General features: G+C 57.3%; 1 protein-coding gene across 2 annotated transcripts in view; it reads left to right on the forward strand.

The window, feature by feature from the left end:
- DCHS1 (dachsous cadherin-related 1) overlaps positions 1–14,765 on the forward strand; it is a 37,201-nt gene extending 22,436 nt beyond the window's left edge. For both annotated transcript variants that reach the window (XM_061148338.1, XM_061148347.1), the window contains exons 3-21: positions 799–987; positions 1,079–1,310; positions 1,419–1,655; positions 1,981–3,006; positions 3,228–3,421; positions 3,619–3,715; positions 3,821–3,978; positions 4,185–5,049; positions 5,139–5,378; positions 5,472–5,597; positions 6,124–6,333; positions 8,076–8,954; positions 9,079–9,192; positions 9,361–9,572; positions 9,661–9,815; positions 10,015–10,145; positions 10,262–10,545; positions 10,891–11,029; positions 11,686–14,765. In XM_061148338.1, coding sequence (XP_061004321.1) covers positions 799–987; positions 1,079–1,310; positions 1,419–1,655; positions 1,981–3,006; positions 3,228–3,421; positions 3,619–3,715; positions 3,821–3,978; positions 4,185–5,049; positions 5,139–5,378; positions 5,472–5,597; positions 6,124–6,333; positions 8,076–8,954; positions 9,079–9,192; positions 9,361–9,572; positions 9,661–9,815; positions 10,015–10,145; positions 10,262–10,545; positions 10,891–11,029; positions 11,686–14,297 — 8,100 coding nt within the window. In that variant the 3' untranslated portion in view covers positions 14,298–14,765. The remainder of the gene's footprint in view (positions 1–798; positions 988–1,078; positions 1,311–1,418; positions 1,656–1,980; positions 3,007–3,227; positions 3,422–3,618; positions 3,716–3,820; positions 3,979–4,184; positions 5,050–5,138; positions 5,379–5,471; positions 5,598–6,123; positions 6,334–8,075; positions 8,955–9,078; positions 9,193–9,360; positions 9,573–9,660; positions 9,816–10,014; positions 10,146–10,261; positions 10,546–10,890; positions 11,030–11,685) is intronic.
- Positions 14,766–15,055: the final 290 nt, after the last annotated feature.

The following is a 15,055-nucleotide window of genomic DNA, read 5'->3' on the forward strand; positions in this document are numbered from 1 at the left end:
TTGGTGATGGTTATTAACTTGCTGTGACCCACCTGGAACTTGCTGTCACTGCCCTTAGCACTTTCCTTTTAAATACAGTTGGTCCTCATCCATCTGCAGATTCTGTATTTGCGAATTCGCCAACTGTCTAAAATTTCTTTGTAACCCTTGAATCCACACTCATGGAGATTTCACTGTCATTTCCAGACATGTGCAGAAGGATGGAAAATTCAAGTCTCTTGATGAGCACATTCCGGCTGAGGTCGAACAAGGCAATGCCCTGCCTTCGTGTTTCAGCTCTTATGTTGTAAACAAGGGTCCTTTTCGTGGTCTATTTGGTGCTACATTTTTCACATTTTTGTGCTTTCCGTTTGGTGATTTTGCTGTTCAAAATGGCCCCCAACTGTAGTGCTGAAGTGCTGTCTGTGTTCTTAAAAGCAAGAGGGCTGTGCTGTGCCTTATAGACAAAATACATGTCAGTTTCACTTAGATATGAGTTGTGCCATTGGCCCTTAGTTCAGTGTCAGTCAACCAACAATATATATTAATAAGGTTCTTTTAAACAGAAACACACATAAAACAAAGTTATATATCCATCAGTTGACAAAAATGTGATCAGAGGCTCATAGGAACCTAACACAAGTTGTGAGATCTAAGCTGGGTTTAGAGTTTAGCCCATTACCTACTAGTCCCTTCTGTGTATCCACCATCCTAAGACTGCGCACCAACTGGCCAAGGGTCTGCTCCTTCTAACTACTACTTAACTATGGCTCTTCTGGCCAAAAAGATGGGGCATTACTCACCCCAGCCTCTCCCCAGGTGACAGCCACAGATGCAGACAGTGGCCCATTTGGCCTCCTCTCCTATTCCTTGGGTGCTGGACTTGGGACCTCAGGGCCTCCCCCGTTCCGCATCGATGCCCACAGTGGTGACGTGTGCACGACCCGGACCCTGGACCGCGATCAGGGGCCCTCAAGCTTTGACTTCACGGTGACAGCTGTGGATGGGGTGAGTGGGCAGACTGTGGGCAGGCTGGGGGGAGGGCACTCAGCAGGGCCATTCAAGACCCACCTGAATGAATGGCTGCATGTCTCACTAGGGAGGCCTCAAGTCTATGGTATATGTGAAGGTGTTTGTGTCAGACGAGAATGACAACCCACCTCAGTTTTATCCTCGGGAGTATGCTGCCAGTCTGAGCGCCCAGAGTGCACCAGGCACAGCTGTGCTGAGGGTACGTGCCCACGACCCTGACCAGGGACCCCATGGGCGACTCTCCTACCACATCCTGGCTGGCAACAGCCCCCCGCTCTTTGCCTTGGACGAGCACTCAGGTGAGGATCCTCCCATTCCCAGGGCTTGCCTCCCCACCTGCCCTCCCCCCCAACCCTCGCAATGCTATTCTGTTTCCTTATGCATCTCCGCTTCTGTCCCTCCTCCAGGGCTATTGACGGTAGCCTGGCCCTTGGCCAGACGGGCCAGTTCCATGGTGCAGCTGGAGATCGGGGCTCGGGATGGAGGTGGCCTGCAGGCAGAGCCCAGTGCCCGAGTCAACATCAGCATTGTGTCTGGAGCTCCTGTACCACCAGTGTTTGAGCAGCTTCAGTATGTCTTTTCTGTGCCAGAGGATGTGGCACCAGGCACCAGTGTGGGCGTAGTCCAGGCACACAATCCACCAGGTATCCCTTATCATTATACCCACGTGGTGCCGTACCCAGACACCCCAATGTAACCCTCGGGTATCACACCACTGATAGTCCCAATACAAAACACTCTGGTTCTAGTCCCCGCCGCCTCCTTGGGCATGGTGCAGGCACTCTGCTTCATCCCCAGGTACATGAATATCACCCTAGTGCCACTCAGCTTCTTTGCCAACACCTGCCTCTCCCCTATTACTTTGAAAGGCCCAGATGTGGACACTACCTAGCTCTTTTGGGGATCAGAGTCTGGGCTCCAACTTAGAAGGTGTCCTCATCTCTTTTCTCACTGCTCTCTCTTCCCTAGGTCGCTTGGGGCCTGTGACCCTCGCCCTGTCGGGGGGCGATCCCCGAGGACTCTTCTCCCTAGATGGGGCCACTGGGCTGTTACAGACGCTTCGCCCTCTGGACCGGGAGCTACTGGGACCAGTGCTGGAGCTGGAGGTGCGGGCAGGCAGTGGGGTGCCACCAGCTTTCGCTGTAGCTCGGGTGCGCGTGCTGCTGGACGACGTGAACGACAACTCCCCTGCCTTCCCTGCGCCTGAAGACACGGTGCTGCTGCCATCGAGTACTGCCCCAGGGACCCTCATCTATACACTGCGGGCTCTGGACCCCGACTCGGGCGTTAACAGTCGAGTCACCTTTACCCTGCTTGCTGGGGGTGGTGGGGCCTTCACTGTGGACCCCACCACAGGCCACATACGACTTATGGGACCTCTGGGACCTCCAGGGGGGCCAGCCCATGAACTGGAGCTGGAAGCCCGGGATGGAGGCTCCCCACCTCGCACCAGCCAATTTCGACTGCGGGTGGTGGTACAGGACTTGGGGACCCGTGGGCTGGCTCCCCACTTCGACAGCCCTACCTACCGTGTAGACCTGCCCTCAGGCACCACCCCTGGAACTCAAGTCCTGCAAGTGCAGGCTCGAGCACCAGATGGGGGCCCTGTCACCTACCACCTTGCAGCCGATGGGCCAGGTAGCCCCTTTGGCCTGGAACCACAGAGTGGATGGCTGTGGGTGCGGGCAGCACTGGACCATGAAGCCCAGGAGTTGTATACACTGAAAGTAATGGCAGTGTCTGGATCCAAAGCTGAGTTAGGGCAGCAGACAGCCACAGCCACCATAAGGGTCAGCATCCTCAACCAGAACGACCACAGTCCCCGCTTGTCTGAGGAGCCCACCTTCCTGGCTGTGGCTGAAAACCAGCCCCCAGGGACCAGCGTGGGTCGGGTCTTTGCTACTGACAGAGACTCAGGACTCAACGGACGTCTGACCTACAGCCTGCGACAGCTGTCAGAAGACAGCAAGGCCTTCCGCATCCACCCCCAGACTGGTGAGCACTGGGACCCAAAATCTGGGATCCCATAGCTTCATCCTCAGAATGGTGAACACCCAGACACGATCCCCGGAGTCTGGTCGTGGGGACCAGGAATGAGCCCGGAGTTTTCCCCGGGCATTCCTTTCCACACTGTCCCAACCCCAGCCTCTCACAGACCCCAGGCTCTTCATCTCTGGCTACCCCATCCATGCTGTCTGTCTGTCCTGCACTTGCAGGAGAGGTGACCACACTCCAAACTCTGGACCGCGAGCGGCAGAGCAGCTACCAGCTTCTGGTGCAGGTTCAGGATGCGGGGAGCCCACCGCGCAGCACCACGGGCACCGTGCACATCGCAGTGCTTGACCTCAATGACAACAGCCCCACCTTCCTGCAGGCCGCAGGGGCTGCGGGTGGAGGCCTCCCCATACAGGTAAGTGACGCTGGGACCCTGCCTGGAAGAAGTAAGAGTTTGTGGGTGTCCGCTAGATGGAGGTAAAAGAAACAGCATCTTGGAACAGGTGTGAGGGTAGAAAGGGGGCTCTGTCTGCACAGAGGTTAGGGGAATGTATCCTGGGTTGTCTCAAGAGCGAAGGGAGACAACTGTAGATGAGTTGTGTGTGCCCACAGGTACCAGATGGTGTGCCTCCAGGAACATTGGTGACCACTCTGCAGGCCAAGGATCCAGATGAGGGGGAGAATGGAACCATCCTGTACATGCTAACTGGTATATGGGGAGTGGAGAGAAGGGTGATGGTAGTGGATGGCCTGTCCTCATGATAATGCTCAGCTCTGGAATGGAAGCCCTCACCCTTGCTCTGCCCGTCCCCAGGTCCTGGCTCAGAGCTCTTCTCTCTGCACCCTCACTCGGGAGAGCTGCTTACCGCAGCACCCCTGATCCGAGCAGAGCGGCCACACTACGTGCTGACATTGAGCGCTCATGACCAAGGCAGCCCCCCTCGGAGCTCCAGCCTCCAGCTGCTCGTGCAGGTATGGCTGCCCTTTCTCCAATCTGTCCAGGTCTCCTTGGCCACCAACGTGGGCACCCCCTCCCAGAGCGCCATCTTCCTAAGCCCTTGTGCCCTCTCCTCTAGACAGGCTACTCTGATCGCCCCCCCTGCTACTCAGCAGGCCAGCCCAGATTCCCTTTTACTTGGGTCCCCCTGATTGCGTCCTCCTTCCCGGGTCCACAACAGGTGCTTCCCTCCACTCGCTCGGCTGAGCCTCCACCGGAACCCTCAGAGCCAGACCCGGTGGCGCCTGTGCCTGTCGTGCTGACCGTGACAGCAGCCGAGGGGCTCCGGCCCGGCTCCCTGTTGGGCTCCGTGGCGCCGCCGGAGCAGGCGGGGGTGGGCGCCCTTACTTACACACTGGTGGGCGGCGCCGACCCAGAGGGCACCTTTGCGCTGGACGCGGCCTCGGGGCGCTTGTACCTGGCGCGGCCCCTGGACTTCGAGGCGGGTCCGGCTTGGCGCACGCTCACGGTGCGCGCCGAGGGGCCGGGAGGTGCGGGCGCGCGGCTGCTGAGAGTGCAGGTGCGCGTGCAGGACGAGAACGAGCATGCGCCGGCCTTCGCGCGCGACCCGCTGGCGCTGGCGCTCCCGGAGAACCCCGAGCCGGGCGCGACCTTGTACACTTTCCGCGCCTCCGACGCCGACGGCCCCGGCCCCAACAGCGATGTGCGCTACCGCCTGCTGCGCCAGGAGCCGCCTGCGCCCGCGCTTCGCCTGGACGCGCGCACCGGGGCGCTAAGCGCCCCGCGAGGCCTGGATCGGGAGACCACTCCCGCTCTGCTGCTGCTCGTGGAAGCCACTGACCGGCCCGCCAACGCCAGCCGCCGCCGCACAGCACGTGTTTCCGCGCGCGTCTTTGTCACGGATGAGAATGACAACGCTCCAGTCTTTGCCTCACCGTCACGTGTGCGCCTCCCAGAGGATCAGCCGCCCGGGCCCACGGCGCTGCACGTAGTAGCCCGGGACCCCGACCTGGGCGAGGCCGCACGGGTGTCCTATCGCCTGGCAGCTGGCGCAGACGGCTGTTTCCGGCTACACCCCAGCACCGGTGAGTTGGACCGCTGGGAGGGACGGGGACGAGGAGGATGCTAATACAGAGCGAGTGTTTCCTTCCAACCTGCCCTACCGCTCACCTAGGAGCGCTGTCCGTGGTGCGGTCTCTGGACCGTGAACAGCGAGCCGAGTACCTTCTGACTGTGGTGGCCTCCGACCACGGCTCGCCCCCGCGCTCGGCCACGCAGCTTCTGACTGTCAGTGTCGCCGACGTCAACGACGAGGCACCCGCTTTCCAACAACAGGAGTACAGCGTCCTCTTGAGGGAGAACAGCCCGCCTGGAACATCTCTGCTCACTCTGCAGGCAACCGACCCAGATCTGGGTAAGCGTGGAGGGATGAGTTGGAAAAAGGAGAGACTGGGTCAAGAAAGGGTATATTCACCATGTGATCTTCCCTCACGCTGGCTCTCGTCAGGGACCAATGGGCAAGTGACTTATGGAGGCATCTCTGGCGAAAACTTCTCCCTGGACCCAGACACTGGGGTCCTTACCACTCTTCGGGCCCTGGATCGGGAGGAGCAGGAGGAGATCAACCTGACAGGTATACACTGACAGGCTCCCCAAAGCCTGAGATGGCATAAACACCAGTGTTACATAGGCAGGACCCCCAAAGTACCTTCAAGAAACTTCTACCTCTTACAGCACAGCTTGTATTTTTAATCCTTTGGGGGAGTTTGTCAGAGTACAAGGTAAACTGACTTCTAGGCTGTCACCACTGTGATTACACTAACTCTCAAATACATAATGTCACAGCTGTGCCTTCTAGGATTCCCTCAGATTACACTGTAGCCATTTAACAGAGGCATATATGGATACTGAGTACCAAAGAGGTTAGCTCAGGCTAACACAGCTTGGAAGTGGCAGAGCTGGGACTTGAACCCAGATCTCTTGTTACCTCATTTAGTGCCTTTCCTGTTACAACAGCACATATATGTATGTGTGCCTGTGTGCACAAGGGGTGTAAAAAGGTGGACATTGTCTGATTTTTGTGTACACCTAGTGAACACATGTGGTGTGGATTCCTCCATGGGAGCAGGATAAATCTCATTGACTTTGCTTCCCAACAGTATATGCCCGGGACGGGGGCTCACCTCCACTGTTGACCCATGTCACAGTGCGAGTAGCTGTGGAGGATGAGAATGACCATGCCCCAACCTTTGGGAGTGCTCATCTTTCCCTGGAGGTGCCCGAGGGCCAGGACCCCCAGACCCTTACCACGCTGCGGGCCTCTGACCCAGATGTGGGAGCCAACGGGCAGCTGCAGTACCGCATCCTGGGTGAGAACCTTCCCGCACCTACTTGCCCAGGGCTACTTCTTGTTGGCCTGTGTCCCAGACCCAGTGTGCCTGGGTCCTCTTTTCCTTCTCTTTATGTTTCGGGGTCTCCAGGCATCTCTTTCTATGCCCCTCCAGTACTTGATCTCCCTCTGTCTCTTTTTATCTTCCTGTATCTTTTCTTTCTTGATTGTCTCTCCCTGAGAGTAGTTGTTCTGAAACCTTTTCATCTCAGGAACCTTAACATTATTTTTTTTAACTTTTTATTTTATACAGGAGTACAGTTGATTAACAATGTTGTGATAGTTTTAGGTGTACAGCAAAGTGATTCAGTTATCATATACATGTAATCTATTCTTTTTCAAATTTTTTTCCCATTTAGGTTATTACATAATGTTGAGTAGAGTTCCTTGTGCTATACAGTTGGTCCTTGTTGGTTATCCATTTTAAATACAATAGCATGTACATGTCAATTGCAAACTCCCTAACTGTCCCTTCTCCCCACGCTTCCCCTTTAAGGTCTCTAAGTCTGTGAATCTATTTCTGTTTTGTAAATAAATTAATTTGTATCATTTCTTTTTAGATTCCACATATAAGTGATATATATTTCTCTTCCCTGTCTGACTTTCTTCATTCAGTACGACAACCTCTAGATCCATCCATGTTGCTGCAAATGGCGTTATTTCATTTTTAATGGCTGAATAATGTTCTATTGTATATATGTACCACCTCTTCTTTACCCATTCATCTGTGGATGGAAATTTAGGTTACTTCCATGTCTTGGCTACTGTAAACAGTGCTGCAATGAACATTGAGGGGTGCGTGTATCCTTTTGGACTATATTTTTCTCCAGATATGTGCCCAGAAATAGGATTGAAGGATCATATAGTATCTCTATTTTTAGTTTTTAAAGGACCCTCGATAACTGTTCTCCATAGTGGCTGTACCAGTTTACATTCCCACCAACAGTGTAGGACAGAGGAACCCTTATATCTTAATTTTTAAGAACTGTAAAGAACTTTGGTTTATATGATATCAGCATTTATTGATATAATAAAATATGATATAATAATTGAATGTATAAAATTTATAATAAATACATATCATTATTTACTGCATTTGATATTAAAACAGAACATTTTAAAATATCATTGCAAAACAAGCTGATGAAGCATACTACTTGTTGTATTTCTGCATAGGCCCAAGGAGATTTACTGTCCATTTTGTTGGACAGTAATGAGGTTGCAAAGATTAAAGCAGGTATGACTGAACACAAGCTAACAAAAAGGGAGTGAATCTATGAAAACACATTTATGCTTTAAACTTTCTACCTGGAATATTCTGGAAATCACAACATTACATAAGCACACATTCCATTAACCATCCAAGTTATGACATCATCACATGTCATGTAGCATCTGGACTCCAGTCTGCATTTGTGAGTTGATGAGAATGGAAAAGTCATATAATGTCTTAGTATTGCTATGAAAATAGTTCTGATCTTATGTACTCCCAAAAGGGTCTCAGGGGGATCCTTGGGGCCCCCAGACCACACTTTGAGAAAAACTACTTTATAGTCTCTTTCTTTACCTTCTGTGTTTCTCTTTGTTTCTCTGCCTTTATTCCACCTTCCCTCTCCTGCCCTTCTCCCTCTCTCTCTCCCTCTCTTCTCCGTTGCCTGTAAGTCACCCCCTCTCCCATGGGCTGACACATGTATGTTTCTGTGTGCATGCCCTTCTCTGCAGATGGGGACCCCTCAGGAGCCTTTGTCCTGGACCTAGCTTCTGGGGAGTTTGGCACGATGAGGCCACTAGACCGGGAGGTGGAGCCGACATTCCAGCTGCAGATAGAAGCCCGGGATGGAGGCCAGCCAGCTCTCAGTGCTACACTGCTTGTGACAGTGACAGTGCTGGATGCCAATGACCATGCCCCAGCCTTCCCTGTGCCCGCCTACTCTGTGGAAGTGCCCGAGGATGCACCTGCAGGGACCCTGCTGCTGCAGCTGCAGGCTCATGATCCTGATGCTGGGGCCAATGGTCGTGTGACCTACTACCTGGGTACAGGTGCAGCAGGAGCCTTCCTGCTAGAGCCCAGCTCCGGGGAACTGCGCACAGCCACCTCCCTTGACAGAGAGCAGTGTCCCAGCTATGCGTTTACAGTGAGTGCAGTGGACAGTGCAGCTGCTGGGCCCCTAAGCACCACGGTGCCCGTCACCATCACAGTGCGTGATGTCAACGACCACACGCCCACCTTCCCCACCAGTCCCCTGAGGCTGCGCCTGCCCCGCCCCGGCCCTGTCCTTAGCACTCCAACTCTGCCTCTGGCCACCTTGCGAGCTGAAGACCGTGATGCTGGTGCCAATGCCTCCATCCTGTACCGGCTGGCAGGCACACCACCTCCTGGCACCACCGTGGACTCTTACACTGGGGAAATCCGTGTGTCCCGCTCCCCTGTATCTCTGAGCCCCCGAGAGCGTGTCCTCTTCATTGTGGCAACTGACCTTGGCCGTCCAGCTCGCTCTGCCACTGGTGTGGTCATTGTTGGGCTGCAGGGGGAGTCTGAGCATGGACCCCGCTTTCCCCGGGCCAGTAGTGAAGCCATGCTCCGTGAGAATGCGCCCCCAGGTGGGTTCCTAACCATGTCTCCCTGCTTTGTATCCCTGGATGGGCTGGGGTTGCTCACTGAAAATGTTCCCCAAACTCCCTCAGTCTAGTGCTCACACTTCAACCAATGCCCTCCTCTCTTTAGGGACTCCTGTTGTCTCCCCCAAGGCTACCCATGCAGGGGGTTCAAGTGGACCCATCATATACAGCATTCTCAGTGGGAATGAGAAAGGGACATTCTCCATCCAGCCTAGTACAGGTAAGGGCAGGAGCAGGGGACTCTGGGGGACAAGTTCCTGGAGGAGCTCCTCTTTGGGCCTCAGGAGACTCCGGTTGAGGAGGGGCTGCCCTGGAGTGGTGGGCCTCAGAGACAGAGGCGCTAGGGCAAGCAAGAGGTCTGTCAGTGATCCATTCTGCCTTCCCCCAGGAGCCATCACAGTCCGCTCAGCAGAGGGGCTGGATTTTGAGACAAACCCACGGCTGCGACTGGTGCTGCAGGCGGAGAGTGGAGGAGCCTATGCCTTCTCCGTGCTGACCCTAACCCTGCAAGATGCCAATGACAACGCGCCCCGCTTCCTGCAGCCCCACTACGTGGCCTTCCTGCCAGAGTCCAGGCCCTTGGAGGGACCCCTGCTGCAGGTGTGGGGTGTGATCGGAAGATGGGGGCAGGGCTGGGCAGACTTTGTCTGCCACCAGCCCAGTGCCAGCAGCCTCCTACTCCCACCAGGTGGAAGCAGATGACCTGGACCAAGGCCCCAGTGGACAGATCTCCTACAGTCTGGCCGCATCCCAGCCAGCCCGGGGATTGTTCCATGTAGACCCAGCCACGGGCACTATCACCACCACAGCTATCCTGGACCGCGAGATCTGGGCCGAAACACGGTGAAGCTTGGCTCTGTAGACCCTGAGACTCCTTCCTGGGTCCATGCAATTTCGAGTCCTGCATTAAATCCCCTTCAATCCCTAGGCCACATCCTGAGTTCCCTGCTTCCACCCCTGCCACCTGTCCTGAGCCCTCCTGTCACTGCCCGGGGTTATCGCTTATCCCAGACCCCACCCCCTGATTGTGCTCTGTGTTCAGGCTGGTGCTGATGGCCACAGACAGAGGAAGCCCAGCCCTGGTGGGCTCAGCTACCCTGACGGTGATGGTCATCGACACCAATGACAATCGCCCCACCATCCCCCAGCCCTGGGAGCTCCGAGTGTCAGAAGGTGAGGACTGGGTCAAGTGAGAGGTATAAAGGGCGGAAGGGAAGCATTATTCCCCAACTATGGGGCTCCAGGACTGTCTGTGACTATAACAAACACACTGGTGCCACGTATTGCAGATGCACTGTTGGGCTCGGAGATCGCACAGGTAACGGGGAATGATGTGGACTCAGGACCAGTGCTGTGGTATGTTCTGAGCCCTTCTGGGCCCCAGGATCCCTTCAGTGTCGGCCGCTATGGAGGCCGCCTCTCCCTCACCGGCCCCTTGGATTTTGAGCAGCGCGACCGCTACCACCTGCAGCTCCTGGCACACGACGGGCCTCACGAGGGCCGAGCCAACCTCACAGTGCTCGTGGATGATGTCAATGACAACGCACCTGCCTTCTCACAGACTCTCTACCAGGTGCCCGTCTCCCACCTCTGGGCCCAGGGTTGTTCATGATGGAGGGAAGTGACAAAGCTAGAAGGAGCTGGGGTGGGCTGTATGTTGGAACTGACTTGGGGACAGAGCTTGGGGGGATATAAAGGTCCCATCTCAAACCAGCCTTCTAAGTCCTCAGAACTGTGTCCAGGTTCTGCATTCGGGGCCCAGAAATGGGGGAAGGAGAGCAATTCGATGAGGGGTATAAGGGCTCAAAGCTGGAACGGGTGCCACGCAGAGCTCATGGGACCAAGCTACAGAACACAGGCTGAGTGAGCAGCAAGGCAGCTGAGAAGCTCAGCTGTAAACCCTTGTCTTATACCTCAGGTCATGCTGCTTGAGCACACACCACCGGGCAGTGCCATTCTCTCTGTCTCGGCCACTGACCGGGACTCGGGTGCCAACGGTCACGTCTCCTACCACCTGGCTTCCCCTGCTGAGGGCTTCAGCATTGACCCCAACAACGGTGTGTCCTTCTTGGTGTCTACCCCTTTTCCTTGACTGTCCTGGGCCATATTTTGACCTCATCCCTAGAATTTCTTACCTGAACTCCTAACTCCTAGATCTCTGACCTAGAGAGGACATTTTCCCCCTTTTGTATCTTTTTTTTACATTAATTAATTTATTATTTTTGGCCGTGCTGGGTCTTCACTGTTGCTTGCAGGCTTTTGTGTGGTGGCAGTGGGCAGGGGCTACTTTTCATTGCAGTGCATGGGTTTCTGATTGTGGTGGCTTCTTTCATTGCGGAGCATGGGCTCCAGGCACACAGGCTTCAGTAGTTGCATCATGCAGGCTCAGTAGCTGTGGCACACAGGCTTTGGTTGCCTGTGGGATCTTCTCGGACCAGGGATCGAACCCATCCATGTCCCCTACATTGGCAGGCGGATTCTTACCCACTGGGCCACCAGGGAAGTCCCCCTTTGTCTCTGTTTTAAGCACTGTCCTGACTGCATGTCTAGAAGCCATTCCCTGAATCCTGGAGCCCATTCCATAATCTCCCAGCACACAGGCCACTCCCTGGAGTCTGACTTCCAAGGCCATTTCCCTGTCCCTAGAGGGTCATTCTACTCACCCACAGTCTCTGCTGATGGCATATTTCTCTTCATTCCCTTTTCATCTCAGGGACCCTGTTCACAACAGTGGGGACAGTGGCCTTGGGCCATGAAGGGCCAGGCATGGTGGACGTGGTGCTGGAAGCCCGAGACCATGGAGTGCCGGGTCGGGCCGCCCGCGCCACAGTGCACGTGCAGCTGCAGGATCAGAACGACCACGCCCCGAGCTTCACACTACCACACTACCGTGTGGCTGTGACTGAGGATCTGCCGCCCGGCTCCACCCTGCTCACCCTGGAGGCCACAGACGCCGACGGCAGCCGCAGCCACGCCGCCGTGGACTACAGCATTGTCAGTGGCAACCGGGGCCGAGTCTTCCAGCTGGAACCCCGGCTGGCAGAGGCTGGGGAGGGTGATGGACTAGGCCCCCGGGCCCTGGGCTGCCTGGTGTTACTTGAGCCTCTAGACTTTGAAAGCCTCACCCAGTACAACCTAACTGTGGCGGCAACTGACCGGGGGCAGCCACCTCGAAGTTCGGCTGTGCCAGTCACCGTCACCGTGCTGGACGTCAACGACAACCCACCTGTCTTCACCCGAGCGGCCTACCGTGTGGCGGTGCCTGAGGACACGCCTGTGGGAGCCGAGCTGCTGCACGTGGAGGCCTCCGACGCGGATCCAGGCCCCCATGGCCTTGTGCGCTTCACCCTCAGCTCAGGCGACCCTCTGGGGCTGTTTGAGCTGGATGAGAGCTCCGGAGACTTGCGACTGGCCCGCGCCTTGGACTGTGAGACCCAGGCTCGACATCAGCTTGTCGTGCAGGCTGCCGACCCCGCCGGGGCACACTTTGCTCTGGCACCAGTGACCATCGAGGTCCAGGACGTGAATGACCACGGGCCCGCCTTCCCTCTGAGCTTGCTCAGCACCAGCCTGGCTGAGAACCAGCCTCCAGGCACTCTCGTGACCACCCTGCATGCAATCGATGGGGATGCCGGGGCTTTCGGAAGGCTCCACTACAGCCTGCTGGAGGCTGGGCCGGGGCCCGAGGGCCGCGAGGCGTTTGCGCTGAACAGCTCAACTGGGGAGTTGCGGGCACGAGTGGCCTTTGACTACGAGCACACTGGCAGCTTCCAGCTGCTGGTGGGTGCTACAGATGCTGGGAACCTGTCCGCCTCAGTCACCGTGTCGGTGCTGGTGACTGGTGAGGATGAGTATGACCCAGTGTTCCTGGCTCCAGCTTTCCACTTCCAGGTGCCAGAAGGTGCGCGGCGTGGCCACAGCCTGGGTCACGTGCAGGCCACAGACGAGGATGGAGGTGCTGACGGCCTGGTGCTGTACTCGCTGGCCGCCTCGTCACCCTATTTTGGTATCAACCAGACTACAGGTGCCCTGTACCTGCGGGTGGACAGCCGGGCACCAGGCAGCGGAACAGGCACCTCCGGGGGTGGGGGCCGGACCCGACGCGAGGCGCCGCGAGAGCTGAGGCTGGAGGTGGTGGCACGGGGGCCTCTGCCTGGTTCTCGGAGCGCCACGGTGCCCGTGACTGTGGACATCACCCACACTGCGCTGGGCCTGGCCCCTGACCTCAACCTGCTCTTGGTGGGGGCTGTGGCGGCCTCTCTGGGAGTCGTGGTGGTGCTTGCCCTGGCAGCCCTCGTCCTGGGACTGGTGCGGGCCCGGAGCCGCAAAGCTGAGGCAGCGCCTGGCCCGATGTCCCAGGCGGCACCCCTGGCCAGCGGCTCGCTGCAGAAGCTGGGCCGAGAGCCACCCAGCCCACCGCCCTCAGAGCACCTGTATCACCAGACTCTCCCCAGCTATGGTGGGCCAGGAGCTGGAGGACCCTACCCCCGCGGTGGCTCCCTGGACCCTTCACACTCAAGCGGCCGAGGCTCAGCGGAGGCTGCGGAAGATGACGAGATCCGCATGATCAACGAATTCCCCCGCGTGGCCAGTGTGGCCTCCTCCCTGGCTGCCCGCGGCCCTGACTCCGGCATCCAGCAGGATGCAGATGGACTGAGTGACACCTCCTGCGAGCCACCTGCCCCTGACACCTGGTATAAAGGCCGTAAGGCAGGGCTGCTGCTGCCGGGTGCAGGGGCCACTCTGTACCGGGAAGACGGCCCCCCAGCCGCTGCCACCACCTTCCTGGGGGGCTGTGGCCTAAGCCCCGCCCCTACTGGGGACTATGGCTTTCCAGCAGATGGCAAGCCCTGTGTGGCGGGAGCGCTGACAGCCATTGTGGCCGGTGAGGAAGAGCTCCGTGGCAGCTACAACTGGGACTACCTGCTGAGCTGGTGCCCTCAGTTCCAGCCGCTGGCCAGCGTCTTCACAGAGATCGCCCGGCTCAAGGATGAAGCTCGGCCGTGTCCCCCGGCGCCCCGTATTGACCCACCGCCCCTCATCACTGCCGTGGCCCACCCAGGAGCCAAGTCTGTGCCCCCCAAGCCAGCCAGCACAGCCGCAACCCGGGCCGTCTTCCCACCAGCCTCTCACCGCTCCCCCATCAGTCATGAAGGTTCCCTGTCCTCGGCGGCCATGTCCCCCAGCTTCTCACCTTCACTGTCTCCTCTGGCCACTCGCTCACCCGTCGTCTCACCGTTCGGGGTGGCCCAGGGCCCCTCAGCCTCAGCTCTGAGCGCAGAGTCTGGCCTGGAGCCACCAGACGACACCGAGCTCCATATCTAGGTGTGGCCCGGAACGGGCCCCGACCTGGGATGCGCACAGTGTCCCCAATGCAGGCCCCATCTGAGCCTGCCCGGGCAGCCTCGGACCATGATTGGCCACTGGGGAGGCCAGCTCCCCACCCCAGAGTCCTCCAGCAGGGGCGGGTCTCACGTCTTGTCCCGGCCCTGGCAGAGCCCCAGTACCGTGAGGCCAGGTTGGGCACTGACCTGTGGCCAGGTCCGACGCAGGGAGAGAGATGAGGAAGGAGGCAGCACCCCCGGGGTTCCCCTCAGTGAGGGCTTTTTGCCCTGTGCCAGCACCCTGAGATGGAGCTGAGACTTTATTTATTGGGGGGTAGGGGAGTAGGGGCAGCCCCTGCAACTTTGTTCGGGCCCAGCTCCTTTGGGTTCCACTGACACCCCTGCCCCTGCCCAGAATCAAGTGCCAATTCTCACTCTGGAGCCTTAATAAACTGCAGTTTGTATCCAGTGTCCGGATCTGTTCTCTGGGCCCATAGGGACGGGGCAGTGATGGAAAGGCTCCTGACACCTTGTAGACACCTCAGGAGGCATAGAGTGGGATGGACAGAGGGGTGTCTAGGGTGGGGTGAGTGGGGAAGGCACTGGGAACCCAAGCCTAGCTTGAGTCTGTCACATCCCTCTGCAGTTGACCTTTCCCTCTAACATGGGCAGGAGGCCAGACGAAGGCAGACAGCAGGAGCTTGCTTGTGGCAGCAATCCAGAGAGGAATTGGCTGGCTGGGGAGAACTTGGAGATGAC

Source organism: Dama dama, chromosome 1, assembly GCF_033118175.1.
Source record: "Dama dama isolate Ldn47 chromosome 1, ASM3311817v1, whole genome shotgun sequence".
NCBI classification, from domain to species: Eukaryota; Metazoa; Chordata; class Mammalia; order Artiodactyla; family Cervidae; genus Dama; species Dama dama.